The following is a 17,627-nucleotide window of genomic DNA, read 5'->3' on the forward strand; positions in this document are numbered from 1 at the left end:
CGCATCATCCTCTTATCTATATATATACTCATACTAAGTTTCAATGAAATCCGCCAAAGCACTTCCAAGATATGGCTCCGGACGGACAGACGGAAAGACGGACGGACGGATGGACAACGCCAAAACAATATCCCTCCGCCTATGGCGGGGGATAATAATAACCCTCCATATAGCTTAAACAAGATAAAATATGAAAACAATTTGTGCAGCTGTGTTAGAAGAGAAATTGTGACCACAAATGTTGTGTGTGTTATTTGACGGTAGATCAGAAACACTGATAAAATAACAAACAACATCTATAAGAAGAACAAGAGAGCCATGATGGCCCTGAATCACTCACCTGACTAACCAAATACAATCCCAACCCAGAGTTTTTGACCTAGTGACCTAGTTTTTGACCTAGTGATCTAGTTTTTGACCCCAGATGACCCAAATACAATCACAACCCAGATTTCATCAAGATAAACATTCTGACCAAATTTCATAAAGATTGGATGAAAACTGTGACCTCTACTGTCTACACAAACAAATTGTTGACGGTTTTTCTATTATTTGACCTAGTGACCTAGTTTTTGACCTCAGACAACCCAAATACAATCCCAACCACGATTTCATCAAGATAAACGTTCTGACCAAATTTCATAAAGATTGGATGAAAACTGCGACCTCTATTGTCTACACAAGGTTTTTCTATTTTTTTACCTAGTTTTTGACCTAGTGACCTAGTTTTTGACCCCAGATGACCCAAATACAATCACAACCCAGATTTCATCAAGATAAACATTCTGACCAAATTTCATAAAGATTGGATGAAAACTGTGACCTCTACTGTCTACACAAGGTTTTTCTATTATTTGACCTAGTTTTTGACCTAGTGACCTAGTTTTTGACCCCAGATGACCCAAATACAATCACAACCCAGATTTTATCAAGATAAACATTCTGACCAAATTTCATAAAGATTGGATGAAAACTGTGACCTCTACTGTCTACACAAGGTTTTTCTATTATTTGACCTAGTTTTTGACCTAGTGACCTAGTTTTTGACCCCAGATGACCCAAATACAATCCCAACCCAGATTTCATCAAGATAAACATTCTGACCAAATTCCATAAAGATTGGATGAAAACTGTGACCTCTACTGTCTACACAAACAAATTGTTGACGGACACACGCACGCACACACACACGCACGCACATATGGACGCCGGACATCACACGGTCACATAAGCAAAAAATGCGTTTAAGTTTATCATGGCAATGAGAATGAGGTAAACATGAAGAGAATAATTGTTTTATTATGCAAAAACATTGTCAAAACTGTTCCCATCAAAATAATAAAACAAAAATGGTCAGTGCAGAAACAGACAACAAAAAAAACTGAACAGGCCCCAGTGCTATATGAAGGCGCTGAAGAAAAAAGTACATATTTTAGCCTCTTCCTGGGTAAACTGAGCTTAATGCATCTGCACGGGCTAATCAGGAAAAAAACTGTATGCCTTTACTGGATTTTTGATCAGAAGAAACTTCCTTTAAGCAACAAAATTCATAAAAGCAGAAGCCTATGCAGATTGCATGCACTAATCTGGGACAACACTTAATGCATTAAGCCCAGTTTTCCCATAGCATGATTCATATGTATGGTCACTGTTATTCAATGCGTTACTGACAGCTATGACTAGGCTCATATTTGCAACAACCAAAACAGATTTTAAAGGAAAACACCGAGACAATATCCAGTGCCAGTGCGTGCTACTATCCAGTGAAACATCTATTTACACTTGCCAGTCGCTGTCGGTTGCTAGAAAGGTTGTTTGGGGGCTTCTTCACAACATTATCACTATGGTTACCGGGTCCATCTGCTGCCATATGGTTGCTATCTTGCATGTTGCCATGGTTACGCTTATTCATACTACTGCTTCGCTCCAATTTTGAGCTCTTCATAGAATGTTCATTGTTTTTCTTGTTCAACATCTGCTGTCTGAGTTTATAGTTGTCCTGGTCCGATGTTGATACTTTCTTACGTAACTCAAACAGTTCTTCAGTCAACGATTCAACCTTTTTTATCTATTGTAACACAAAAATGTGCAAATAGACCTATTTATTGACTTAAATCTAAGCAAAAAAGTAACACAATACTTATAGAATTATATCATATATTTTATTTTGCTGCATTTGTATTAACATCATTTAGTTATTAAAAAAATTAAAGAATGAGCTGTGCTTAGAGAAAAACACTGCTTAATGAATGTGTCTAACCAGACTAAACACCGCTTACTGAATGTGTCTAACCAGACTAAACTATGCAGTCAGCAGCTTAATGAATGTGTCTAACCAGACTAAATTATGCAGTAAGCAAAGGCTAATCAGAAAACCACCTCCCACTTAAAACTCAGAAAAAACATCCTTTTCAACAAAAATTATCATACAAGCAGAAAGTGTTGTCCCTGATTAATCTTTGCGGACTGCAGAGGCTTGTCAGGGACAACAGTTTACGCACATGAGTTAAGCACAATTTTCCCAAATTGAAGCTTATGTGCATTACCAAGATTTTTTGATTGTATTAAGAAACACAATGCAATAAAAGGCTTATCCATATTCAATACCCTTTCATTCAACAAGCTGTGAACTGCTTCCAGATTCTTCTCCAAGGATTTTTTTTCCATTTTTACTTTCTCATGTTCCGCTTGGTGACCTTTCAACTCTATAAGCTTTTCTGAAAGGTCATGACCTTTCTTGTTGGCCTCCTCCAGAATCTTGACCTGTTCTTCTAAGAATTTGACCTTTGACCTCAGGCCAGCATTTTCAATGTCAAGTTTATCTCTTTCTTTCAGAAGGTCATCATATTTGTGTTGCACCATTTCAAGGTCTTTGTATGCATCAACTAATTTCAGGAACTAGATGTAACATATCAAAGTTTAAAAAAGGGTTCATTAAGCCTGGAAGTTTAAAAAAGTGACTTAAACTTAACATAAATCATCTTTACAGACATTTTTCAACTTAAACATATTTGTAACAGGAAAAACACAGTTTTTCCCATGTTTCTCCTTAAAGATGTCTTTTTATTCAAAAATAGACACAAATTATGCACAAATAAAGGTTTCAAATAAAATGAAACTAAAACAGAAATTTGGAAAATTCAAATATGTTAATGTCAGAAAGTTCTTTACTGAAACAATAGAGATGCGAAGCAGAACAAAGGGAAGGATAGTACATGGGTTTATGTATGAATGAACAATCAGCACCCCTGCCCACATAATAGCAAGTCTAGGGTCCATATGTACAAACTTATTCTTGTATTTACCATGTATCTCTTCGAATTTAGTACTATTCTATATTTTTAAAAACTTCTTCTTGAAACACTGTATATTAGAATATAATCATATATGGTATTCACCATGCATGTTACAAAAGTCTTTATTGAAAAAAAATGATACAAATTCAATAACATTTGAATAAATAATAACTAATCTTTTTAAATAAACATATACCTTTCCAAAAATCTTAGACTTAACTGTATTCTTAAGTTTCAAAAGTTAATTATAAATGGGTTTGCTAATCTAGTCCTTGCCGATTCCACTCTTTACCTGAAGGGTTCCGAACAACCATATTTAAGTTTTTGTGTTAGTGCATTGGGTGTGGATGCAAATATATTATGCACTTGCATGCACACTTTAATCGCATGAGTGCTACAAAAGTATTATTTTTATTTGAGAACTTAAATTTACATTTAAGATAACTGGTTACTAAAACCTAATTTTTTCAATGCCACATATTCATAATTTAGAACACAGTTGAACTAGCCCTTTGGAATTCCAAAATTTACGACAGTAAGCCATTTTTTGGTTCCTACAATTGATCTAGTTTATATTGTCTCGGGCCTACTTAATTTATCAGGTTACTAGCCCAGTGGTCTAGTAGTCAAAAAAGTTAATATTGATCCCCTACCTGTCCCTTGAGAGTGTTGTACTCCTCCTTGATATCCTTCAGTTGCCTGTCGGCCAGCTGCAGGTCTGATAGTTCAAGTTCCAGCCCGCGCAGTGAGTCCAGCGCCGCTGTGCGCATCTCCTCTATGGTGCGACACTCCAGCTGCCACTGACGCAGCTCCTGTAGAAGACTGTCAGTCTCGTTGCGCTGAAAAAGACATATTTAGTCTTGTACAAAGATATATATGGTAACTGATTCACAAACAAATTATGTGCAATCTAAAACAAAAACTATACACTTTATTTAGAAATCACTTGCATCAAGTTTTTTAACAAATCTATTTATTCATATAGGTTCCCAGTACTTTGCTATTGTACGCCCTTCACCCCTGTACCAAACCCTTGTGCCCCACTCACTTCTAAACCCCAATCTATCCTGTATCCCACTTCATTATTTATCCCATTTCCTCCAGTACCCCATTGCCACCTATATCTCAATCACAGTTGATAATAAATCTCAACCTTTCCTATGCTCCAAGAATATCTATATAACCTTTCCTCCTATATCCCACTTCCTCCTATATTCCACTTCCTTCTATATCCCACTTCCTCCTATATCCTACTTCCTCCTATATCCCACTTCATTATATATCCCACTTTCTCCTTTATCCCACTCCCTCCTTTACCCCACTGACACCTATACCTTATCAGACACACACACAATTGGGGTCACAATTTCCCTTCGAACACAGCTGCATAGATTTTTTACCAACAGTGTATTCTGAAAAAAGCCCCTTTGATTCCCAGAATACTGGTGTGATTCCAAACAAATAGCGGCCAGTTTACATGGAAAAACATGTGTTCTATTAATGAAATGTGAGCATCAATCTGTGAAAAGAGGGTTTAATGCATGTGCGAAAAGTGTCATCCTTGATTAGCCTGTGAAGACTGCACTGGCTAATTGTATGATAATTTTCGTTTAAAGAAAGTCTCTTCTTAGCAAAAATCCAGTATATGTTGAAAGTGTTGTTCCTAATCTGGCACTACACTTTACGTCCATGCATCAAATCCCCGTTCCACAGAGCATGGCTCATTTCTATGCTGATAATGGTCCAAAACCCCACTGTCGCCCACCTTGGCACTGAGTTCCCGGTCCTTTTTGGCAAGCTCAGCGCTGAGTGCCGCCAGGTCCGGTACCCCGTCTGTGGGGCACTCTCCAAGCAATGGGACGCTGGAAACCAGCCTGGCCACCTCCTTCTCTAGCCGTGTTACAATCTCATTGTCACTGATTGTGTTCTGTTAAAATTCAAATGAAATTAGAAAGACACTAAATAAAACTTATGATGCAATTGTGGAGAGCCTTGCACTAGGAAAACTGGATAAAATATGAATATGGAATTCATGGCTTGGTGATTGATACAATGTGGTTGTGTAGAAATTTTTTATAAAAGATGAAGAGAGAATAATTCCTGTAGAGCTGTGAATGTAAACATATTTATTTCAGTTTGATTGAATCAAAAGCCTACCGCTTATTGAAACTCTCTCGAGTCCGTTTCCTGGGTAGATCCAGTACTTGATGTCTTTGGGGGTGGAGGATCAAAAGAATGCTCCCACAGTTGGGATCAAACCCATGACCCTCCCGGCGCTAGGCAGACACTATATCCACTACACCACAGCAACCTTAAGAACCTTCAATGGTAGTATGTCATGCACTGTGCGCAGGCTTTGTATGTTACCTTGAGTGCTACTATGTCAAGCACTGTGCACAGGCTGTGTATGTTACTTTGAGTGGTACTATAATCTGGACTGTGCGCAGCCTGTGTATGTTACCTTGAGTGGTACTATATCCTGTACTGTGCGCAGGCTGTGTATGCTAATTTGAGTGATACTATATCCTCGACTGTGCCCAGGCTGTGTATGTTACTTTGAATGGTTCTATATGATGGACTGTGCACAGGCTTTATATGTTACCTTGAGTGCTATTATATCCTGTACTATTCGCAGGCTATATATGTTACCTTGAGTGCTACTATCTCCTGTACTCTGCGCAGGCTATGTGTTTTACCTTGAGTGCTACTATATCCTGTACTCTGTGCAGGCTATATATGTTACCTTGAGTGCTACTATATCCTGTACTCTGTGCAGGCTATATATGTTACCTTGAGTGCTACTATCTCCTGTACTATGTGCAGGCTATATATGTTACCTTGAGTGCTACTATCTCCTGTACTATGTGCAGGCTATATATGTTACCTTGAGTGCTACTATCTCCTGTACTATTTGCAGGCTATATATGTTACCTTGAGTGCTACTATCTCCTGTACTCTGCGCAGGCTATATATGTTACCTTGAGTGCTACTATATCCTGTACTCTGTGCAGGCTATATATGTTACCTTGAGTGCTACTATATCCTGTACTCTGTGCAGGCTATATATGTTACCTTGAGTGCTACTATCTCCTGTACTATGTGCAGGCTATATATGTTACCTTGAGTGCTACTATCTCCTGTCCTCTGTGCAGGCTATGTGTGTTACCTTGAGTGCTACTATCTCCTGTACTATGTGCAGGCTATATATGTTACCATGAGTGCTACTATCTCCTGTACTCTGTGCAGGCTATATATGTTACCTTGAGTGCTACTATCTCCTGTACTCTGCGCAGGCTATGTGTGTTACCTTGAGTGCTACTATCTCCTGTACTCTGCGCAGGAACGCCTCCAGCTGTTGGTACAGCCTTGTCTTCTCCTCAAGTTCCTTCTCTAGCCGGTTAATCTTAAACACACAACATACACTGAATGTACACTTTTATTATTTACTGCTCAGGAAATCAAAACTTACAGCTTACTTCTTTACAATATGCTATTTCACTGCTTTACTTTGCTAATTGATCACTTGAAATACTTCAAGATGGCGGACATTTGCAACGTTTCGTTGACCTGTAAGATTTTCAGAAAGTAGCAAAGAGTTTTGGTCAGTTACCACTCATGACCGTGCCATCTGCTAACCAATTAGAAATCAATAAATATTAATACAGGGCAAATTCAGCAATTTTCCAGAAAGCCGATGAAGCTATAACAAAAATATTAATTTTGTTTTCATATGATCGCACACTTGAACAAATCCCCCCTAAAAACTCATTGGATTTACATTGATCTCAATAACGACTCTGGACGGCTTTCCGCCTTAATCCGGACAATTGACACCCCTGAGTCTGCTTTCACAATGCAGGGGTCACTGGTTTGATATCCGGCTACTCCAGGGGTCACAGATTTGATCCCAAACTACTAATTAACCAATCAAATTGGGGTTTGCATGTGCCTTTAATTTGAGATGCTGTGTACAGGGTTCATGAACTGGCACCTGTAAGATCCTGGGCAAGCTGCAACTTTTCTATCCAGAACAGAACGGTCCCCTGAGCTCTGGAACAATGGGGCTTCATGCATGTCCTTAAAGTGTCGTCCCAGATAAGCAATTGCAGTCCTCACAGGCTAATCAAGGATCCGCTTTTAAAGTATATTCCTTTTAAAGGAAGTATCTTCTTAGCAAAAATCCAGTTTAGGATTGCAAATACTAATCAGGGATGACACTTTAAGCACAAGCATTAACTCATGTTTTCCCAAAGCGAACCTCATATTGTATTTAGAAGTCTTCAAGTAACGTTTAAACACATAAAGCTTATTCAATAAATAAGAATGTTTCAATAAATTTTTAGTATGCAGTACACAGGTTAGTATAGTAGAACTTGTCAGAGTAAGTTAACACATAAATTAAACCTTTTTTTAATGACATCTTTGCAAATGATACATAGATGAACAGATAAAAAATACACATTAGTAACACATTTGTAACAATAAAAACAAAATGCAACAAAAAAACTGTGTTGTTTTTCGGTCAAATTTGCGATGAAAATTTGACCCTATCCTTTACATCAAAAAGTTTATATTTTCCCCAAACTCCTTAAAACTTAATAATTTAAACATTCAGTCCATCTTTTCAATTTCATGAGTTGAACCTTAGCAAATAATAATGTAACAAACACTTGTATTTTAAATTTTAGAGCATTTATTGGAAATTATAAAACTATAACACAACTTCCCAATTTCAGTCAAAAGGATGCAATTTTGTCCAATCAAAAGGGCCCCACCCTTCAAACTGGTGAAAAAGTACACTTTTATCACACTGTTGTGATCTGACTTGGTATAAAAGTACATGTAAAAGTGACTGCATGCTGTGATTAAATTTCTCAGTGATGACACATGACAACACTTGGGTTACCTCACCTTCATCTTACGTCGATATGCAGGCCGTGTTCTTAACAAAGCCTAGGAACAAAAACATACTTGTTATATGCCTGTCTGTTATATGCCTATCTGTTATATGCCTGTTTGTTTCCCCAAATGCTGATCAGGGAAAACTGGGCACAATGTATCATGTTGCTTCTTCTATAAAATTCAGCCATTTTCACAAATTATTTTTAACTAGAGCTTTGTCACAGATGTGACGAATACCCCCACGTGCCGCACTGACACATAATATTTTGCATGTCGTATTCACAAAAAACAGCGGACACCATGCTCAATTTTTAAAACGCACTAAGTGACCCCTTGACCTAGTTTTTGACCCAGAGAGGCCCATGTTCTAACTTGGCCTTAAGATCATCTCCATAAAACTTCTGACCAAGTTTGGTTAAGATCGGATGTAAACTACTTGAATTAGAGAGCTGACACCATGCTGAATGTTAAAAAACGCACTAAGTGACCCCGTGACCTAGTTTTAAGCCCGGAATGGCCCATGTTCAAACTTGTCCTAGAGATCATTAAGATAAAAATTGTGACCAAGTTCGGTGATGATTGGATGAAAACTACTTGAATTAGAGAGCGGACAACATGGTGAGGTTTAAAACGCACTAAGATACCCCGTGACCTAGTTTTTGACCCGGCATGACCCATATTCAAACTTGACCTAGACATCATCTAGATACAACTTCTGACCAAGTTTGGTGAAGATTGGATGAAAACTACTTGAATTAAAGAGCGGACAACATTGTGATGTTTAAAATGCACTAAGTGACCCCGTGACCTTGTTTTTGACCCGGCATGACCCATATTCAAACTTGCTCTAGACATTATCAAGATACAACTTCTGACCAATTTTGGTGAAGATTGGATAAAAACTACTTGAATTAGAGAGCGGACAACATGGTTTAAAACACACTTAGTGACCCCGTGACCTAATTTTTGACCCAGCATGGCCCATGTTCGAACTTGACCTACACATCATCTAGTTACAACTTCTGACCAAGTGTGGTGAAGGTCAGATTTAATTAACTTGAAATAGAGAATAGAGAACCAGGCTCAATGTATAAAACGTACTAAGTGACCCTGTGACCTAGTTTTTGATCTGGCATGGCCCATGTTCGAACTTGGCCTTCAGATCATCTAGATACAACTTCTGACCAAGTTTGGTGAAGGTCGGATGAAAACTACTTGAATAAGAGAGAGGACACCATGCTGAATGTTAAACAAGATGCGTTTGTGAAACACAATGTCCCCCTATATGACGTTTGACCTTGTAGGATGACCTTGACCTTGTAGGATGACCTTGACCTTGACCCTTCACCACTCAAAATGTGCAGCTCCATGAGATACACATGCATTTCAAATATAAAATTGCTAGCTTCAATATTGCAGAAGTGACATTACATGAGCAATTTTGACCCATATATTTGACCTTGAAGGATGACCTTGACCTTGACCTTTCACCACTAAAAATGTGCAGCTCCATGAGATACACATGCATGCCAAATATCAAGTTGTTATCTTCAATATTGCAAAAGTATTCAGAAAATTAGCGATTTGGGCCACATATATTTGACCTCTGACCTTGAAGGATGACCTTGACCTTGACCTTTCACCACTCTAAATGTGCAGCTCCATGACATACACATGCATGCCAAATATCAAGTTGCTATCTTCAATATTGCAAAAGTACTCATAAAATGAGCGATTTTGGCCACATAGTTATTGCAAATGTTAAAGTTGGCGCAAACCAACCAACCAACCAACAGACCAACCAACAGACCAACAGACAGGGCCAAAACAATATGTCCCTCACTACTATAGTGGGGGACATAAAAACGCACTAAGTGACCCTGTGACCTAGTTTTTGACCCGGCAAGGCCCATATTTGAACTTGGCCTTAAGATCATCTAGATACAACTTCTGACCAAGTTTGTTGAAGATCAGATGAAAACTACTTGAATTAGAGAGCGGACAACATGCTGTATGTATAAAACGCGCTAAATGACCCCGTGACCTAGTTTTTGACCCGGCAAGGCCCATGTTTGAACTTGGCCAAGACATTATGTAGATACAACTTCTGACCAAGTTTGGTGAAGATCGAATGAAAACTACTTGAATTAGAGAGCGGACACTTAATACAGACCGACAGACAGACGACCGACCAACTGACCAACCAACCGACCGACCGACAGACAAGTTCACTCCTTCGTTTGTGGGGGTATAATGAAATTTGTTCATTAAATTCATCCATTATAACAGACGACAAGTCAACCACAGAATGAGTGTTTTCTCACCTCATCTTTAGCCTGTTTGTTGTCTTTCTCCGCCAGTTCCAGCCTGCGGTTGCTCTCATGCACCTGGGACTTCCAGGTTGTAAGATCAAACTCGCTGGCAATCTCTCGAGCCGAGTCTGATTCTCGCGTCTGAAATGAGGTTAAACATAACAAGAGGGCCATGATGGCCCTGAATCGCTCACCTGACTAACCAAATACAATCCCAACTCAGATTCCATCAAGATAAACATTCTGACCAAATTTCCTAAAGATTAGATGAAAACTGTGACCTCTATTGTTTACACAAGGTTTTTCTATTATTTGACCTAGTGACCTAGTTTTTGACCCCAGGTGACCCAAATACAATCCCAACCCAGATTTCATCAAGATAAACATTCTGATCAAATTTTATAAAGATTGGATGAAAACTGTGACCTCTATTGTCTACACAAGGTTTTTCTAGTATTTGACCTAGTGACCTAGTTTTTGACCCCAGATGTCCCAAATACAATCCCAACCCAGATTTCATCAAGATAAACATTCTGACCAAATTTCATAAAGATTGGATGAAAACTGTGACCTCTACTGTCTACACAAACAAATTGTTGACGGACCCATGCACACACATAAGGACGCCGGACATCACACGGTCACATAAGCTCACAATGTCACTTCGTGACAGGTGAGCTAAAAATTGAGAACTTGTGTTTGAAATTGTGTTGAATGGAAATTGAGAAATTGCGTCTGAAATAAGAACAAGAGGGCCATAATGGCCCTGAAATGCTCACCTCACTAACCAAATACAATCCCAACCTTGATTTCATCAAGATAAACATTCTGACCAAATTGACCTTTCGACAGCCGATTGATTGACAGGCTTATTAACCAATCAGATTACAGCATAGATTAGGCCCGTTACTATCCGCCATTTTGTCCGTCAAACTCGCCGTTGTCCGACACATAAGCTTATACGTAATTCTGTGTTTTAAACAAAGAAAATGGTTGAAAGGTGCTGTTATGGCACTTGTTATTCAGACACAAGGTATCCAGAACGGTTAAAAGATGGAAGTACGTTTTTTCCGTTCCCTCAACCGGGTACTAATCTTGAAAAATTCAAACGTTGGATTCGTCTTTGTGGTCGTCCACACGAACAGCTTAATCTCAACATATTAAGCGATCGCCCGAAAGCAAAACACAGTCGTTATAATAAGATACTACGCGAAAATAGAAAATGTAAGTTTTGCAACGGACACGTTATAAAAAGAGTATAACTTTGTACTTGTTTATCCTCTATATAGACAAATTAGAAAGGAACATTTAAAACCATTTTTCAAAGGTGGCCAACGTTAAATAAATTTAACATTCTAATGCAGTCGGCAAATAAATAAGACATTATAAACTTTGCTAGATTTTTTTAATGCTAATGAAATCGTAATAATAAAGACAATCAGTTATTATTTTTAATAATATCACATAGAATAAAACATTTTTTATTTCTTTCGGTTTAAGTCTTCCAAATTTAATGTAAGTTAAGAAACTATTTTCAAATGCGCAATAATTATCAATAGGGGCCAATAAGTGTCATTTTACACCATATGTGGGCTTTCTACTAATCCGTTATCAAAACAGATGCCGCAAACTGTGAATGACCCTTTGAAAACCCGGTCTGATTAGCGAGTTTTTTTGTACATGAAAATTCTTTCAACTTTTTATATTTTAAACATTGCAGAAGATAGTTTTCGAGGAAATAATAATATATAATAATATATTGTGTATGTTACTTTTTTGACGACTTTGACTTTGTTATACGATTATAACAATGCGCATGGGTCATTTTGACCAAACGCATTGTAGATATGTGTTATATCGGATTTCAATAAAAACGTTCTTCGTCTTCTATTATAATAAATTTACTTACCTGTGCCACATTTGCGATGTTGCCATCGGTTGCAAAAATTAACGGCTTTTAATTAAAAAACTGAAACATCTATTACTCAAGGAAAAATATTGTGACTAACGAACAATTCATACTGTATGCGATAATTGGCGATAATTTTGCCGACTTTGATGATAAATTTAACGGCTTTTAAGTAGACTAATAAAAAAGTTTTGACTATTTAATAGATATGATAATTATATTCAGCACCACTATTCAATGATAATAAAAACTATTGTATGGCCTTTCTGGTATACCATGAGGCCTTTTTGGTTCACTTATGCGGCCGATTCGCGTAGCCATTTTTATGACGGACTTTGGCGGAGTGACCCCCCTTGAAATCGGTGGGCGTGGCTTCACTCTCGCTGTCGAAAGGTCAATTTCATAAAGATTGGATGAAAACTGTGACCTCTATTGTCTACACAAGGTTTTCCTAATTTTTGACCTAGTGACCTAGTTTTTGACCCCAGGTGACCCAAATAAAATCCCAACCCAGATTTCATCAAGATAAACATTCTGATGAAATTTAATAAAGATTTGATGAAAACTGTGACCTCTATAGCCTACACAAGGTTTTTCTATTATTTGACCTAGTGACCTAGTTTTTGACACCAGATGACCCAAATACAATCCCAACCCAGATTTCTTCAAGACAAACATTCTGAACAAATTTCATGAATATTGGATGAAAACTGTGACCTCTATTGTCTACACAAGGTTTTTCTATTATTTGACCTAGTGACCTAGTTTGACCCAAGATGACCCAATTACAATCCCAACCCAGATTTCATCAAGCTAAACATTGTGACCCAATTTCATCAAGATTGGATGAAAACTGCGACCTCTATATTCAATACAAGGTTTTTCTTTTATTTGACCTAGTGACCTAGTTTTTGACCTAGTGACCTAGTTTTTGACCCAGATGACCCAAATACAATCCCAACCCAGTTGTTATCAAGATAAACATTCTGACCAAATTTCATAAAGATTGGATGAAAACTGTGACTTCTACTGTCTACACAAACAAATTGTTTATGTTTTTTCTATTTTTTGACCTAGTGACCTAGTTTTTGACCTCAGATGACCCAAATACAATCCCAACCATTTCATCAAGATAAACAATCTGACGGAATTTCAATAAGATTGGATGAAAACTGCGACCTCTATTGTCTACACAAGATTTTTCTATTATTTGACCTAGTTTTTGACCTAGTGACCTAGTTTTTGACCCAAGATGACCCAAATACAATCCCAACCCAGATTTCATCAAGATAAACATTCTGACCAAATTTCATAAAGATTGGATGAAAACTGCGACCTCTATTGTCTATACAAGGTTTTTCTATTATTTCACCTAGTGTTTGACCTAGTGACCTAGTTTTGACCCCAGATGACTCAAATACAATCCCAACCCAGATTTTATCAAGATAAACATTCTGACTAAATTTCATAAATATTGGATGAAAACTGCGACCTCTATTGTCTACACAAGGTTTTTCTATTTTTGACCTAGTTTTTGACCTAGTGACCTAGTTTTAGACCTCAGATGACCAAAATACAATCCTTACCCAGATTTTATCAAGATAAACATTCTGACCAAATTTGATAAAGATGGGATGAAAACTGCGACCTCTATAGTCTACACAAGGTTTTTCAATTATTTGACCTAGTTTTTGACCTAGTGACCTAGTTTTTTACTCCAGATGACCCAAATACAATACCAACCCAGATTTCATCAAGATAAACACTCTGTCCAAATTTCATAAAGATTGGATGAAAACTGTGAGCTCTACTGTCTACACAAACAAATTGTTGACGGACGGACGCACACACGCACGCACGCACATACGGACGCCGAACATCACACGGTCATATAAGCTCACTTCGTGACAGGTGAGCTAAAAATGGGAATTGAGAACTTCCAAGCAACCCAAGTTTATATTCTGTTGTCACATTAAATACAGTATGAGAACTGGGTGGAAAAATGTTGTTTCATGAATCAACTAATGACCAATAAAAGTACACTAAATGTACTTTATACATAGATACTCTTCCAATAAAGTCTGGGTAGCAAACGTTTATTTGAGCGGACAACAATGAATATGACAAAAGTGAAAGAATAAAGGCATATGTCACAAAATAATGAACACGTCTACAATGTAAATATTTTGAAAACGTGTAATTTGATTGGTTGACTATACTTGCAGCAATGGACACAGAAACCCATGAGCTGTCTCATTATTATTCATCACATGATAGCCTTATCTCCAACCATCAACTAAGTCTTGTCTAAGTGTAATGTTGTGCTTGCATATGATAATATTGACAATGAAATAAAAAGATTTATGATTACATTTTCAGTTAGATCCTCACTCAAATATTTAAAATAAAACTGATCCATTTGTTGTGGACTCAGATGGAACACGTAAAATAATATGTCTAAGAAATACGTTTTCTGTTATACAATTCCGAAGTTTCTTTTACTTTCCACTCACATGCTAGATGCAACACATTATACTTTGTAAGAAATTCAAGTAAACAGAGATTTCTGACTTACTGAAAGTTGTTTCTCTATGTGTTGAAGTCTTTCTCTGAGTGTACAGGCACTGGTTGCCATGGATACAGAGTTGGTTCCCCTTCCACTGTCGGCAACACTTTCAGCAAAGCTGGGCGCCGACATGCCATGAACGTGTGAGGAATCCAGTTTTCTGTACAGCATCTAGTCAAATGACAATAACACACATGAGCTGATGCAGATGATTTATCAGCAGCACTCTGCCAGTTTTCTGTACAGCATCTAGTCAAATGACAATAACACACATGAGCCGATGCAGATGATTCATCAGCAGCACTCTGGAAAAACGGTTTTTAATGTCTGTGCCTAAAGTGTCGTCCCAGATTAGCCTGTGCAGTCAACACAGTCTAATCAGGGATGACAAATTCCATGTGTATAGTATTTTTTGTTCAAAGAAAGTATCTTCTTAGAGGAAATCCGGTTTAGGCAGAATGTGTCACCCCTGATTAGCCTTCGCAGTCTGCAAGCTGGGGCTCCACTTTACATGCATGCATTTTACCCCATTTTGCCAGAGTTAGACTCAATTGTTTATAATTTGCTTATTCTGATAAAAACCTTTAATTCACATGTTTGTATTAAAGCTATTCATTATAAGTGAAATTTTAAGGGATAAATGATGACATGTTCAAGGCAGATAAAGAATCAATGAATTTGCCTAGTACTGTAAATATGAAAATTCCAAAGAAGCAGGGTTTATTGGTTTTAAAAAGGTCAGTAAACGCCATTTTAATGCATGGGGATTCAAAAACAGACATAAGTGCTGTCATGTTATGTTTTAAAGTCGTGCATTAGACAAACAAAGACTTGATTATTGACCAATATATGATTATTTTGAAAAATTTAAACCAATTCTAAAATCATTTTATTATGATTTCTGCACATGAAATGAGAATACACTATGCTTGCTCCGATTTGTTACTTCTTTTTTCAATGTTTATACGTAGTATTAAAATGGTACTTGTGTTCTTTTTTATTAAAAATTCAGTTAGAATCATGCAAGATTCTGTTTGTAACAGCAAAGGCAGGAGAACTGGCAGCCATAGATCAGTATTGGTCCTAACAGATTACATACTTCTTTAGTTTGATCTCTGCTCTCTTCAAAGCAGTCTTGCACATTATCCACGAAACTGTCATCTGTGAGCCTATGACTCTCCCTGTGTGTCAGGGATCCGTTATGGGGCAGTGGCGGGGCCGTAGAATTCCGAGCTCCTCTGGAACTCAGTACTCCATTATTATGCCGCTGATGAATCCATGGCGATATCGCCCTGCGACAAGAATCTGTGTCATTCTGAGAGTACTCTGTTTCTGACTGTAATGCTACAGCCACCTCTAGAACCTCATCGTTACCGTGGTTACCATGGGACCGGTCCCGATACCTTCTTCCGCTGGTATCCGGTTCGGCCGCGTACAGGCTGGTTGCCTTGCCAACGCGGACCCAGCGTTCACCCCCTCTGTCTGCCGCCTCCATACGAGCCTCGATCTCGTGCCAGTGCTCGTCCTCGGTGGCCGTCTGACCTCGAGCAGCCTGCGCGCTCCTCGTCAGATCAGCCATCATGTGATCACGGGACAACTTCTGGCCTGGAGGTCTTGTCATCTGGACACTGCCAGCGGAAGTCTGCAAGCACAGATATAGCTACTATAAGTATTATTTTTACACACTTAAAAATAAATAAAATTAGCGTAAGAACGCTTAGATACAAAAAAATATTCCTTAGTTACAGTTTAGGCTTTTTTTTATAAGTTGTTATCAGCATCCAATTTGATTTAATATTTATATGCAAATAGAATTTTTTTAGTTTTTTAGTTTTTAAAAATAAATATATATTTTTGTAATAAAAGAAACTAGGGCTGAATGGTGTAGTTATCATTTGTAATACACATCATTTGTATAGCTTGTTTACTTTGTAACTTCTTGTAGGTTATTGCATGAACATACAATTGTAAAAAAAATTCAATAATAGTTTGTCAATTTCTAACCATAAGCATCACAATACAGTATTTGTGTACAATGGTACGTGTAAAGAGGCACATGAAAGAAGCAAATAATACCGGGTTTAACACGTTTCTGCTCAGAACAAAGTGAAATTAACTATATGCAGCCAGCATAAAACAAGAACAGCCTGCAAATAACTCATCAGTATTTTAGGGTTTGAAATGAAGAATTTAAAACTTGAATCTATAAAAAAGGGTCCTAAATTAAATTTGATTTTCTAAGGTAATACAAACAGGTCAAAGTTGGTTTCTGAGTGGTAAAGGGTTAATACAGCATAAGTCCTACCCGGGAGATAGTCTCCTGCACTTCCTCTCCAGGAGACCCCCCACTTCCTGGCTGCTGTCCTTCTGGCCCCTGTGTGACCCACTGCCCTTTGGGTTGGTTCTGCAGCATCTGAAATACATGTGTACACACGTACAGACAGATGAATATATAGACAGATGAATATAAAGACAGATGAATATAAATCTTGGCTAACAGCTTATGATCATGAGTGTGTATGTAAGTTATCCTAATGGGCAATCTAAGAAATATTATGTAGTTGAAATAGAAAGAATTAAAAGGTTAACGCATTAAAAACATTTAACAAACTGAGTTAAATACATAAAAAGCACAACAAGAA

The 17,627-nt window shown here is 37.7% G+C and overlaps 1 protein-coding gene across 6 annotated transcripts in view; it reads right to left on the reverse strand.

The window, feature by feature from the left end:
- LOC127856852 (centromere protein F-like) overlaps positions 1-17,627 on the reverse strand; it is a 141,142-nt gene that overhangs the window by 13,857 nt on the left and 109,658 nt on the right. For 5 of the 6 annotated variants that reach the window (XM_052393000.1, XM_052393003.1, XM_052393001.1 and 2 more), the window contains 9 exons: positions 17,291-17,398; positions 16,085-16,627; positions 14,995-15,156; positions 10,523-10,651; positions 6,604-6,699; positions 5,062-5,223; positions 3,950-4,135; positions 2,608-2,898; positions 1,783-2,068 (listed from right to left, as the gene is read on the reverse strand). In XM_052393000.1, coding sequence (XP_052248960.1) covers positions 1,783-2,068; positions 2,608-2,898; positions 3,950-4,135; positions 5,062-5,223; positions 6,604-6,699; positions 10,523-10,651; positions 14,995-15,156; positions 16,085-16,627; positions 17,291-17,398 — 1,963 coding nt within the window. The remainder of the gene's footprint in view (positions 1-1,782; positions 2,069-2,607; positions 2,899-3,949; positions 4,136-5,061; positions 5,224-6,603; positions 6,700-10,522; positions 10,652-14,994; positions 15,157-16,084; positions 16,628-17,290; positions 17,399-17,627) is intronic. The other variant, XM_052393002.1, reaches the window with a different exon arrangement.

Source organism: Dreissena polymorpha, chromosome 14, assembly GCF_020536995.1.
Source record: "Dreissena polymorpha isolate Duluth1 chromosome 14, UMN_Dpol_1.0, whole genome shotgun sequence".
Classification (NCBI taxonomy): Eukaryota; Metazoa; Mollusca; class Bivalvia; order Myida; family Dreissenidae; genus Dreissena; species Dreissena polymorpha.